Source organism: Gekko japonicus, unplaced genomic scaffold (genome assembly GCF_001447785.1).
Source record: "Gekko japonicus isolate JY-2015 unplaced genomic scaffold, Gekko_japonicus_V1.1 scaffold156, whole genome shotgun sequence".
In the NCBI taxonomy this organism is placed as follows: domain Eukaryota; kingdom Metazoa; phylum Chordata; class Lepidosauria; order Squamata; family Gekkonidae; genus Gekko; species Gekko japonicus.
In genome coordinates this window covers 625,492-639,074 of record NW_015166424.1, presented here as the reverse complement: position 1 = coordinate 639,074, position 13,583 = coordinate 625,492, and the positions used below count along the sequence as shown (strand labels likewise).

General features: G+C 43.2%; 1 protein-coding gene across 1 annotated transcript in view; it reads left to right on the top strand.

Annotated features, from left to right (window-relative positions):
• The first annotated feature begins 160 nt into the window (after window positions 1-160).
• The window catches only part of SYT9 (synaptotagmin 9), a 132,748-nt gene continuing 119,325 nt past the window's right edge, over window positions 161-13,583 (top strand). The window contains exon 1 of the mRNA XM_015411711.1: window positions 161-308. Coding sequence (XP_015267197.1) covers window positions 161-308 — 148 coding nt within the window. The remainder of the gene's footprint in view (window positions 309-13,583) is intronic.

Genomic DNA, 13,583 nt, shown 5'->3' with positions numbered 1-13,583 from the left:
CGCCCGCCGGGGCTGCACCCGCCGCTGCTTTTTCCAAGTATGCAGGCGGCTCCCCAGTCGCTTCGGCGGCGGCAGGCAGGCGGCAGGCGGCGGCAGCCGTGGAGGCGCGTGTGAAGCGACCCGGAGAGCTCCTCTCCACTCACAAGGATGCTGGGGGGCGATGCCTGGCGGCAGGGAGGACGAGATTTGCCAGAAAGCGCTGCGGCTGCTGTCCGACCTCTGCTCCGTCGGGGTGGTGGAGAACGACAGATGCCTCGAGTTCAACTACTACCTGCGGGACAGCGCCAGACCCCGACTCACAGACTCCGGTAAGCAGCGGGGCTGGGGATGGGTTGCGAGGAAGGGGAGGGCGGGGAGGAGACCGGAGGAGAACTTCAGTGGGACAGGACGGGAGGGGAGGGCTCCAGCGACCGTCTTATCCCCTCCTCGGAATTAGATAGGCGGCCGTCCTTGCTGTGCTTGGAGAGGCGTCGCGTCAATGTAATCCAGTCCTGGCCCCCGAACCCTTAAATGAAAGGACCGGATTTTTGATCTACTCTGAACCACTCATTGATTTCCACCCTGCCCGGATTCCCTTGCATTCCCAGTAAGTGATGGTGGCGTCGACGTCCCCGTTCTCGGCAACTCCCTACCCTGTACACCAATGTTCCCTCTAAGCTGTGGAGTCTTGTGAGCCACAATTCTACGTTGTGAGCTCCTGGCATTAAAGTTGTGAGCGAGCGATCGGGCTGCTCCATAAATTAGTCTCCTCTGGAGACATCTTCCCTGAGCTAAGACAAAAATGTGTGAGCCAGAGGCTAAAAAAACCTGTGAGCTAGCTCACACTAACGCAGCTTAGAGGGAACACTGCTGTAGACACACTTCGCATCGCATCTCATCGTAGGAATTTATTTCAGAGAAGTGTCTTTCAACTTCACGTGCTGGGGAGGGGGATATCTCATGGACCGTGTATGTTGAGCATGTTGCGAAAAGAAAACCTATTGATATTAATTAATAAATTAGCGTTTCTGTACTGCTTTTACTTGCTGCTCAAAGGGGTTTACAATAAAATAAGTCAGTTATAAATATTATCTCCCCCCCTCCCCCCAGCACTTACAATTCAGCCTTATGCATGTTTACTCAGAGGCTTCTTTGTGAGGGTGGGCTTGCAGCTGTAAGGTGTCATCTGAACTATTTTTAGACCCTCTCTGATCTCCCGTTGCCACCGTAAGACTTCTGCATGTGCGTTCTTAACAGGTAAATACTGCTGCAGAAACCAAATCTTGGCAACAGCGCAAACTGAGAACAAAAGTGGGACAGAGTGGTATGTTTTACTATCTTAAAGCAAAGTACTGTTTTTCAAAGTAACATATAGTAAAGGTAAAGGTTCCCTTGCTCGAAAGCCAGTCGAATCAGACTCTAGGGTTGCGGTGCTCATCTCCGTTTCCAAGCCGAAGAGCCAGCGCTGTCCGAAGACGTTTCCGTGGTCATGTGGCCGGCATGACTAAACACCAAGGGGCACGGAACGCTGTTACCTTCCCACCGAAGTGGTACCTATTTATCTACTTGCCATTTCTTGCTTTCGAACTGCTAGGTTGGCAAGAGCTGGAACTAGAGATGGGAGCTCACTCTGTCATGCGGCACCCGGGTCTCGAACTGCTAAACTACCGACCTTCCACAGCCTGCAGTTCAGCATCTTAACTACTTGAGCCACCACAGTTCCTTCAGAGTAACATAAAGAACTGCAAAATGTAGATCTTAATGGAAGGGTCTGTGAAGTCTTGGTACTCTCTCTGGCTCTTACAGGCACACACAGAGAGTCAAATAAACACACTGGGATAAAAAGTGTTACATAGTCCTTTGTTACATAGTGTTACATAGTCCTATTCTAAGCAGATGTGTTAATGTTACCAGATAACACGCCTTAGATTCCATTCTTATGTGTTCTTTAAAGTGTTTTCTGAGCAAAACTGCTTCATTAAGAAGAATACAGGACACTGCTGAATTCCATTAGTCCCGGTCCTTTCAGTGGGTTGTACTTTCCTCAGTTGCACCTCAGGAGTCAGTTTTGGTAAATCCATTTGATAAGAGATCAGGAACTAAAAGACATGCTGAGTTGTTGAACTGGTGATTTCTTTTCCTTCTCGACATGGATTTTTGGGTGTGATCTTTGCCAAGAATGCGCTTAAGATGTTGTGCCCCAGGGTAAGAGGTGAGGATTGGATTTTGCAACAGACAGACTTTAAAGTTACCATCTTATGTCCTGTACTAGCACTTGTAATACAGTGATGAGCATGGTGAGTTTCCTCCCTGCGATCTTCTATCAAAGCAAGTGTGTCTTCAGCACAGTATCTTTGGTTTCTTACCTTTTGACAGTGTTCCGATTCCTTAAGGAAGCACTCCAGTCAGAAAGTCACTTAGCTTATATTCTACTTTCTAAACAGACGTTAAAACACATTTTAGCCCTGAGATTCTAGAATCGTAGATGGTTAGAGATTTGTATTAATTCAAGGGTCAGCTGAGTAACCAAGGGCCTAAACTGTATATGAGCTGTTTGGGGGGGGAGATTGCATACAGCTCATATCTGATCCTTGTAGTCTAAATGCATTTACAAATCTTTTTGCCCATGCTGCTTCCCCAGCCTTTTGCTCTGCATATGGGGCTGATGGCAGGGTAGGATGGGTTATGAAGCCTCATAAGCTTGTGGTGCTCTAAACTGGGAGCATGGGAAACTGTTTATTTATTTACTTCATTTATACTCCACCTTTATTCCCAATGGTGATGGAAAGTGGTTTACATCATTCTTGTTTCTTCTATTTTACCCTTACAACAATCCTAAGAGTGCATGACGGGCCCAGGGTCAACCAGTAAGCTTCCATAGCAGAGTGGGGATTTGATCCTGTGTCTTCCAGATCCTGGAAGACCCTGATGCTGGGAAAGATTGAAGGTCACAGAAGACAGGGACGGCAAAGGATGAGATGGTTAGACAGTGTCATAGATGCAACGAACATGAAATTGAGCAAACTTCAGAGGACGGCGGAAGACAGGAGGGCCTGGCGTGATCTTGTCCATGGAGTCGCGAAGAGTCAGACTCGACTGTGCGACTGAACAACAACAAACTTCCAGATCCTAGTCAGAGACTCTAACCATACAAATGAGACTAACCAATATACCACACCAATAAGGACTGGTATGACAGCCTTTTAAAGCTGTATTTGAAACATGTTTAACCTGAAGGTACCGAAAATACACACTAGCAAGTACATCCCATTGGACTCAGTAAGATTTATTTATCTAGGCAGCCATGTTTTGGATCAGGGTCTTGAAAACATTAACAGTCTTAAGCAGCCATGTTGTTCCAGTCAAACTCTGTTCCAGTCTTAAGCAGCATCACCCCATTCCAAACCCTTTGACTTCAGTGGACTTAGAAGGGTTTGACTCTGCATGAAACTGCACTGTGATTTACTTATTTTCTGCGTTAGGGATCATGATCTCACTGAATCAAACCAAAACAAACCCAATAGAACTAATTATTTCATAGGTTTATTTGTGAAATAGTGACCACCATTGGTTGTCTGTTTGACCATGACTGTTGGTTTCTACAAATCTCTTAACTTCTGTACTGGCAAATAATTTTAAAATTAAATAAAATTTAAAAATAAAATTAAAATTAAAACGAAGAGAACAAATATGTCAAAATGCTAGAGTGGCTGATATCCTACTGGCCTTGTAAATATATCTACAAAATTTACTACCCCCACAAAAGTATTTGTTAGCCTGGCTGGCCATCCATACCACCTGTGTTAGTCCTTTGTGTCAGATCATCAGCCTTTAAAAGACCCATGGGAGCCCACACAAAATTTGACATCTTCTGCTGGAGCTTAGCTCTGCCTGCCTAAGTCGACAGCTGTGAAGCAAGTGGGCAGGAGGGATGAGGCTTTTTCGAGGATAGTGCACAGAATCCAGAACTCTCTCTCTCTTAGTAAACTCACCTTGCCCTCCTCACTCTTTGCCCTCTGATGCTGCCAAGACTTTTTATTCCAGAGGGCATTTAAGGAGCATATGGCTTTAATTCTGATGCTGGCTGTTTTCAGACTGCATATTACTTTGAAGTAAATCCTTCTGATCTCGGTGAGCCTCATTCCCAAGTAATTGTGCATAGGATTACCACCTTCATGCCTTTCTTATACTAAGATTTTAATGTGATATGTTGATTTTGTTCCATTTTTGTTTTTTCCTGTTTTTTATTTCGTTCTATTCTTAGGTAGTTCTTAGTTGGCTTAGATAACCAGTGATGCAGCTATGTACAAACCTGGTCTGTTGTTAGAAACAATTTCCTGCATTAGTTTAATTGTACTTATACTAGTTTCCATATTAAAAAGGTAAAGGTTCCCTTGCTTGAAAACCAGTTGAATCTGACTGTAGGGTTGCAGTGCTCATCTCCGTTTCAAAGCCGAAGAGCCAGCGCTGTCCGAAGACATTTCCGTGGTCATGTGGTCGGCATGACTAAACACCAAGGTGCATGGAACGCTGTTACCTTCCCACTGAAGTGGTACCTATTTATCTACTTGCAATTTCTTGCTTTCGAACTGCTAGGTTGGCAGGAGCTGGAACTAGAGACGGGAGCTCACTCTGTCATGTGGCACACTCGGGTCTGCACTTAATTTCAAATGACCCCAAGTTTTTCAAATTAAAGCACTTAAAATAAACCTTAAGTTAATCTGATTATTATGAAATATTTAAATATGGATTTTACAAGTTAAAAATGTAGCTGTACATTATACTGGGGGTGACTGGCATTTGGCAAAGAAGTTCAGAAAATTATTGTTTCTTTCCATCTGTCATTCTCCTGATTTCTAAGTAATACTCCAGAACTGATGTCCAAGATGAATTTCAAAAGCTAGTTATTTGGATTGTATTGAAATGTAATCATTAGAGTGTGTGTTTGAATATAATATTATCTAGGTTTGAACAAGAACATTGGGGTTGGGTTTTTTTTTAATTGTAGAGTAAGTTAGTTGAGTATTAAAACCATTGATTTTTATGACATCTTTGGGGATTTCTTGAAGAAGACATCTCACCTTAACAAAAATGACATTAGGAAAAATGCCTGTTGTAGATAATTGCAAGTTACAGTGCCCCTTCCATATCTGGCATTCTGCATACGAAATGTGTAAGTACCTGTTTCAGTGAGCTAGAGTAGCTTGCAGTGACATAACTATAGCATCACCCTAACATGACCATGGAAATGTCTTTGGACAGCGCTGGCTCTTCGGCTTTGAAATGGAGATGAGCACCCTAGAATCGGATTCGACTGGCTTTCGAGCAAGGGAACCTTTACCTTTACCTGTGGAAAATGGAACATGTTTATTCTGCTATGCTGCCTGTCCAGCAGATCCTCCATTGGTGTAATCCTCAGCTTTTGTTGTTGTTGTTTTTGTTTTCTTTATACAAATAAGAAGCTTTCCTGGAGCTAAAGTAACATGCTTGTATTCTAAGCTACACAAACCATCTTATTTATATTCTTTTGAGGGGTTTAGTTCTGGTATTTAATCTGTTGTGTTTCTTGTTTAGAAAGGACTGTATTTTATTTATTTATTTATTTATTTATTTATTTAGGTATTTTTACCCCGCCCTCCCCACAAGCGGGCTCAGGGCGGCTCACAAGGGGCACAGGCCCGTACATAAAATCCAATAAAACAATAAAATCATAACCAGTACATTACTATCCACAATAAAGTGCTTGCATTATCAAGATGGTCTCAAGTTGTTATAATGATATCTTCCAGCAGCCCCATTGAGCACCACTGTCAGGTAGGTGGTTCGAGCCAGCCTGCTGCTCTCAGTGCCGCACAGTTCTCCTTGCCGCTGAGCTACCAAGGGCAATTCCCGATCTTGATGGTATTGCCACCGTTGATGGTAGTGGTGGCAGTGGTGGCAGTGGCGGCCCCTACGTGAAAGCCTGGTGGAAGAGCTCCGTCTTACAGGCCCTGCGGAACTGCATGAGGTCCCGCAGGGCCCTGATCTCCTCCGGGAGCTCATTCCACCAGGTAGGGGCCACCACTGAAAAAGATCTAGCCCTTGTAGCAGCAAACTTTACCTCTCGGGGACCCGGAATCACCAGACGGTTCTGGGTCCCCGACCGAAGTGCTCTTGGGGGTACATATTTAAAAATAGTATGCCTGGAAGAAGATAGTAACATGCAACCAGGGTCCTGTTGGGACTATTAGAAGAGGTACAAATCTTATGTTGTGGTCTGGCCAGTAATAGTCAGTTAATAACTGTGTTCAGTGGACCTACATAGCAGATGGAGATGCTCATTCATAACTGCATGAACAGCAGCAACAACAAAAAATAATGGAAAGAAACAACACCATCTATACTTTGCAGGGGTGCAGTCAGACGACGGGCTTGGCATGGCCAATAGTTCCAGAGAGTTTTGATCAGAGATACCACCCTAATCCCTCCTCACCCCACGGTCTACCAATCAGACTACTTCTGCACAGTCCCCATGGAGTGGGTGAGCAGGCAGCTTCTTCTTCTTCTTTTTTAAAGGTCTACTTCAGGCATGTGCTGAACCACTTATGCGCCATGGGCAAATATGCTTTTGTGTGCATATCACTAACTGTGAAAAAAATGGAACTCAGGAAGTGGAAGCCACCGACCTTCCAAATAGCTTGTGTGCGCAAAGGAAAGATCAGACAGTTGGAAATGTGCAGTGAGAAGAATTTGATCCATAAACACCAGACTTTGATGTCGGGAAAATCAGGGGTAAGGACGGGGGGCCCAGCGACTGGGGAACAGAAGACAGATGTCACTGTCTGGACGCGCACGTTAAATATGGTTGGGAGAAGGGACCACATCGGATCAGACAGCCCCAGGACTGATGGAGCTCACATGCTTCCGATGTAATTTTTTTACCTGGTCTTTGTTGATAATCAGTTAGGAGCTTTGTGCCCAGTTTCCAGTTCAGTTTTGGAAACCTTGTATGCAACTGATGGTTGGATGTGGTTATCTAGCTACAAGATCTATTCATGCAGCACCAATTTGCATTTCATTTCTAGGAAAGGGACCCGTGTGCAAAAGCCCACTTCCATGCACAGGTCTCATCCTGTGACTACTGACTGAGGTTTGGTAAACCAGTGCATAAATTAAGCACAACTGAGTGTTTATTAAAATAATGCTTTCTTTGAAATGAAATACACTTCTGTTTTCAAGTGACAAATTGGTATTTCTTATGTCGTTATATAACATATGGAATTATTGTGTACAAATATTTTTGTGCTGATATATCATGGTAGGAGTGAGGCAGATCAAAAGGAATTCTCTTGGTATCTTCTTTTCTAGTTATGAAGTCAATTGTCTTATCCTAATTGGTAAAGGGTATATTGAGTTTACAGAAGAGGAAGGTAGCACTTGATGTGGCTCAGCAGAAACCCATCAATAGTAGACAGGCCTAAGACAGCTTGATTTATTCAGACAAGCATTCTGGTTGAGTTATTAGTACACTGCAGTTAATGGGCTCTGAAGAATGTCTCTTCGACGAGGACTGGTGGTAACAGCATGGATCCAACTAAGAAAAAAATATTTTCCCCTAATTAGTATTGTTAGCTTGACATCAACATTATTAATAATTTAACTTAACCTATCTAAATCTGTTTGCATTTCTTCTTCTTTTAAAAGAAGAAAATAAAGGAGGAACAAGTGCTGATATTGTATTGCAGATAGTGGGCACACAGTTATAGCTAGTGTAAAGACAGGGTTGGTACAATGTGAGATGTGTACAGTTAGTTACCCTAGTTCAGTAATTATTTTTGCGGATTTGTAGAACAGTTGGAGTCTTCTGTGACCAGGTATAAAAGAATCCTTGCTGTATTAGCAGAGCTGATCTGCAGATCTGTTTCTAAGGGTACGTTCAGACGGACAGCTAATCCTGCCATTATGCTGTCTTAAATTTGATCCCAATCTTTTTAATCCATCCTCGCACAACCAGACATCCCCCGGGGGAATTGCCTTACTGCGCGCTGCTTCTCCTGTGGATTGTCTAGATGGCGTCCACTGAAGGAGGCACGCGCGGTGGGTTTGTGTTTTTTTTAAAAAAAACATTTTGCGCATGTGCATAGGCATGATGTCGCAGCCTTGTTTATCCGTGTATGCACAGAATCAAGATTTTTTTAAAAATGGTGCCCGTTCGGGATGGCCTGACGTCAGACCATCCCGAACAGGCGCCATTTTTAATTGCATGCTGGAACGATCAGATGGGGGGAAAGTCTGGAAGTGGCTCGTTGGAACCGAAAACTCCAGATTTAAAGTAGTATCTTTTTAGTACGACTCCGAGGCGTGGCAAAACCGGATGCTCATGGAAGACGGACATTTCCGAGATGTTGATGTCTGGACATTACATTTAAATCCATGAGGCACCCATGCCTCGCACGGATCTAAAGAACCGTCTGAACACACCCTCGGTCAGGCAGTAGTTAGAGACAGGCAGTCTCTCTGTGACAGGCAGTTTATCCACTTTGACCAATAACTAACTGCAACTTTATACTGGAATGCGCATAGCCACAGCATAATGTGTATGTAAAAGTACATCAAGTACAACCCATGGTCTTAGTTGTGTACAGCACTCTCTTATATGCAGGTTTGTCCAGAGGCCAACATCTAGACAACTATTTCTCCCTGAAAGAACTGCTGTTCAGTTTTGGATATACTTACACTGTACCATTTCTAAACACAAGATATATGGGTGGTAACATGCTTCCCTGTCAGGGATAATGGAGTAGGTCCACTTCTTGTACAGGTTTTCTTGTTTTCTTTCTTTGGTGTCACAGATGACACTTCTTCCTCCCCATTTCAGTAAGGAGTTTTAAGTAAAGTCAAGTATGATCAGAAGATGAACTGTTTCTTTATTTCTTATCTACATTTGGAGATGCTCATAACAGCAAAGTCTTTGGGTGCGGTCAGACGGCATACTGGGAGCAGTTTAAATTGCTCTGGCCCTGGTGCAGTCTTTTTTAACCTGGAGAATTGCGATCACACTCACCTCCTTGCTCTGGATCGCTGCACAGCTACATCACTCCCCGCCGTCCACACGCGGGAGCGTGTGTCGGTGTTGTTTTTCTCTCTCTCAGTTTGGGCATGTGCACAGGCAACCATCTGTAGAACTAAAATGTTCACGCATGCGCAGAACAGCGATTTCCACTTCAACTCGACTGCTGTAACACTTTTTTAAAAACTTTAAAGGAGCACTTCCCTTTAAACATTTACCCCGAAAATGGCCTCCGTGAGATCCCGAACTCGTCTAAACGCTAAAACTAGGCACTGTTTAAACATTGTTTTTAATAACACGGTGGCGGAGCTCCATCTATGCGCACACCACCAACGCTTTTAAAAAATGGTGGGCGAAAAGTGGAAGTCTCAGGCAGCTTTCGAGCAGGGAGGGGGTTTAAACCGGAAGTGGCTCGAGTCCGGACGAGTGATCAGACATCAGAAAAGTGCAGCTGGAACCGGAGAATCAGGAAAACACCACTTGGGGACCTGGTATCAAAATACTCTGGGTTAAAGCGGTTTTGAGCTGGAAAGTGACAGCTGGGGACAGGAGGCAGATATTGACTGTGTGATCGCTCAGATAAAATCTGTTTCTGAGGTGGGCTGAAAGCGGACTAAACGGCCCGTATGACCACACCCTTTGAGATGAAATAATTTAAAGTTAACATGTTTACAATAATATTAGCTGATAAGAACAGATATTAACAAGGAAGGGGACAGAGCATTTTTGTTAGCATTGATCTGCTGTGGTGTTACAGAACTTGCTAAACAATTAATAGTATTTCTAAACTGGTCCTCCATTCTCAGATGTAACCTTTCCAATTAATTAGCTATTTATCTCAAGTAAGAAAAGACAGTTTCCATCCTTGACCTGCTTAGTGCCTGCTTTCAAGACACAGGGAACCATTTAGTTGCACAGAATTGTATAGGAAGAGACCTTTAAAAAAGTCTCGAACAACTTCCTGTACAGAAGCAGGATCTGCCAAAATTCTTAGCAAATTAGCCTGAATCATCTAGATTATACTATTGTCATAGAGAGAAAGCAAGAGAAACTGAATCACATAATTTCAAAGGAGCCTGTTGGCCTTTTAGTTAGAGAAGAGATTCATTCCTAAATAAATTTGCCCCCCCAGTCAGAATAACAAGACAGACAACAGTTTGGAAGTAAACAAGGGCCACTTTATTAACTATTTAACACAACATTGCGGCAAGGGACCAGCTAAGCGAGCATGGAACAGGCAAGGCAGGTGTCACTCCCCTGACCAGCCTCCTTGCCGTTTTCATGGGCAAGTCACCCACCTCTGGTCTTGAGCCAGCATTAGTTTGCTCTGGAGCCACCTCTCCTGAACTAGTACAAAAATGTCTGAGTTGGAGGCTAAAACACTGTGAGCTAGCTCACACTAACTCAGCTTAGAGGGAACACTGGCCATGACCCTAGAAGACTTGGACGTCAATGAGTTAATAACATGCACTGTGGACAGATTATCGCACCAGAAGTGGACATTATTGTTGGCAAGCTCAGAAGACCAACTCCACATTGGTACAACAATTGGGAAAAATTCCAGGAAGGTGAGGTCATTGACCCACCTTGCCAGAAACCATTACCAAAGTCTGAAATGACTTGGTCTGGAATATCTTCCTTGGGGATGGCATGTAGGGCTGGAAAACCTATCATTCACTTCTGCTATAATCTTGTAATCATTACTTTTTGTATATATAGTAAGCAGCCATTAGGAGCCGGAGCACATGTTACTCTTTCCTTGGGAAATCTGTCAAAATGGCATCCCCTTGGTAAATTCTCTACTTCTCAGCTGTAATTTTTTTTTAACGGCTATTATTGCAGAGAATGCAACCGTCATCTGTTGAGTATTGCTGGCCTTGCTCCATGTCTCTGGCAGCTGCTGATGTGTGAGGAAGCTTCCAACAGGATAGCTGACCTGCATGATTGCCTTGGTGAACTCGCCACAGAGATGCCATTATAAGATGTATCCCCATAGCAAATGTATGTGGACTCTAGGTTTTTACCGTGTCACTAGGCTTGCCAAGTCCCCCCGGGGGGCAGGGAAACTCCCGCCCAAGAGGCCCGTTCCCTGCTGCTGGCGAATCGGACCCCGGGGGGAACCCCACCCCCAAAGCACGGGACGTGCCTGGCGTCAGCACGGCACCCGGAAGTGATGCAGCCATGCCGGGCGTCCGAGGGAAAACTCTCAGGAGTCCCCCGCTGCGGCTTGATTGTGACTTGGCAACCCTACGTGTCACCATAGCTAGTGGGCATCTGTTCCCATGTTAAAGTGAATGGAATTTGGATGTGGATTTACTTATCTGTGAACTTTTTCTTTAGTAATGTTTTCCAACCTTGCTACAATCCCTTAGAGTGGAAAGCTTTGTACAGAGATTAACATTAATGGCCTATAAATGTTTTAAATAAATACATAACTTAGTATGTGTGCATGTCCGTGGTATGGCACCCTGAATTGCCAGAGAAGATGAAATTTTTTTTGGGAAATAGTTGTAGTCCATGCTTTTCATTCAAAAAGAGTGTTCAGATGGTATCAGTGGGATGCTTCCTTGGAAAACAAGTAAGGATCTGATCCTAGGAGCCTACCATAAAAAATTCATAAAGGTTATTGGAAACTGTTATGAAGCTCCAGAATAGGATGAAAAGAGAGATCAGGAACTACTTATGCAGATAAAAATAATAAACAAAAAAGCCAGACTATTAATCATGGTGAATTTCATTAGTGCCACACTGAGTGGAATAATGACACTATAGATATCAAGTAAAGCTTTCTGTTCTTTATTGCCATGTTGGGCTGTACATTTGGAAACCTGGAAAATAGGCCTCTTCTGCTTATTTGTTTTCAAAAACTTCTGCCATATTTAAAGGTAGGTAGGAACTGTTGGTTTACAAGAAGAAACCGTTTCTGGAACTATAACAGACCCCATCCACTTCTGTTTCTTTGAGTCCAGATTTTCCCTCCATTTTTCTTTTTGGTCCCTTCACTGACTCAGCAGCCTTGGTAGTGTGTATTCTTCTCTACAAAACAGATTTAGTAGTCCCACCCTGTGTCAGTAATATGTAATGGCTATTTTCTCAGCCAGGACCTGAGGGAAGGGCTAGGATCTTCCTTTAGGTTAACTGACAGAAAATGGCATTTCAGTTGCTGTTAAAATTCAAAAATAACAGAATTTTTTAATTTACATCAAGGGGAAAGGTTAAATGAAATCAAGGGTTGAAAATACCAAGGTAAAATAGTTTAAGCACAAATTATTATATATCAGGCTAGTGAGAATTTCTTGAATTATTCACAGTTATTACAGTTCTTTATTTTGAGAGGCTTTTGTTCTTGGTTTTCCCCAGAGCACTCCAGTTCACTTTATTTGTATAATAACAGACTCTTTTGGTGCCCAAAAGGCTGGTATCCTCTTCCCAGTACCCAACCCCCTTCTCTTGGAACACCAGAAATCTTCTTGAGTTGTTAACTGATTTTTAAGTCTCCAAAAGCAGTTTTTAAGTACACTAGACCAGGGATCTCTACTCCTCAGAGATAACTTTCCCTGTTTGACTGGATAGGGATTCTTTTTTCTCTCCTTAGAAGATTTATCCCCTCTTCCTTTGGCCTGAATGGGAGTCTTCTTATGCTACCCAAACCTCCTTGCCAAACTTTCCCCCAGTTCACTGTCTGTGTTCAAAACTGCCCTCAGCTAATGCTGAATTAAGACTATATTTAAGTCACAAATGAGTTCTGACTTTTTCAGCACTAAACCCTCTTCCTATCATGGCTAGTCTAAGACAATCTCCACACACGTCTTGTCACAAGGCAGGAATCTGAATTTGTCTCCTCAGCATACAGCTCTTAAAAGGCATTTTTTGCTCAGCTGACGCCAACCAATCAGATTGCCTGGAGCAGCCTATCACTCAAGGCTCTCCGTCTCTGTTCAGTATCAACCCTTCACAGTCCTGTGGTTTTATGTACAGCACTTTTAAGCCTCTTAAAAAGTGCAATCCGTCACAGGAACGTATAAGCAAAAGATATACAAAGTCACAGTTGATCATATGTGCAAGTTAAAGGCAGATGCTTACATCTGTACTTGGAGGCGTTCATTAATTACTTATTCTGCCTACATTTTTTCCTCAAGTATTTTAACACTCTGAGATAGGATTCAAGACTCTGTTGGAAATCACTCCTACCTAGAAATCCATCCACAAATAGAAAATAGTAATTTTATTACTGTACAGTGAGGAAAAAGCAATATGCACATGTGCAGAGTGTTTGCAGTCTCAGCATTCAAAGAATTGATTATTCTTGGCACAGGTTTATTTAAATCCTCCCAAAGACCATATTTTTATGTATTGAGTGTTTATGGGCTTGAGAATGTTGTGCCCCCTAAACCTTTTGGTCTTCAGTAGTGTTGTGAAAAGTTCTAGAGCTTAAATTTTCTTGAGCATTATGCCTCCTCAGTCCTTTGGCCCTACATTTTGTGCACAGTGAGAGCAGGAGAGTAACAGTGATTATCCATTAATGAGGAAAAGGAATTCTGTGCATTCTCAGAGG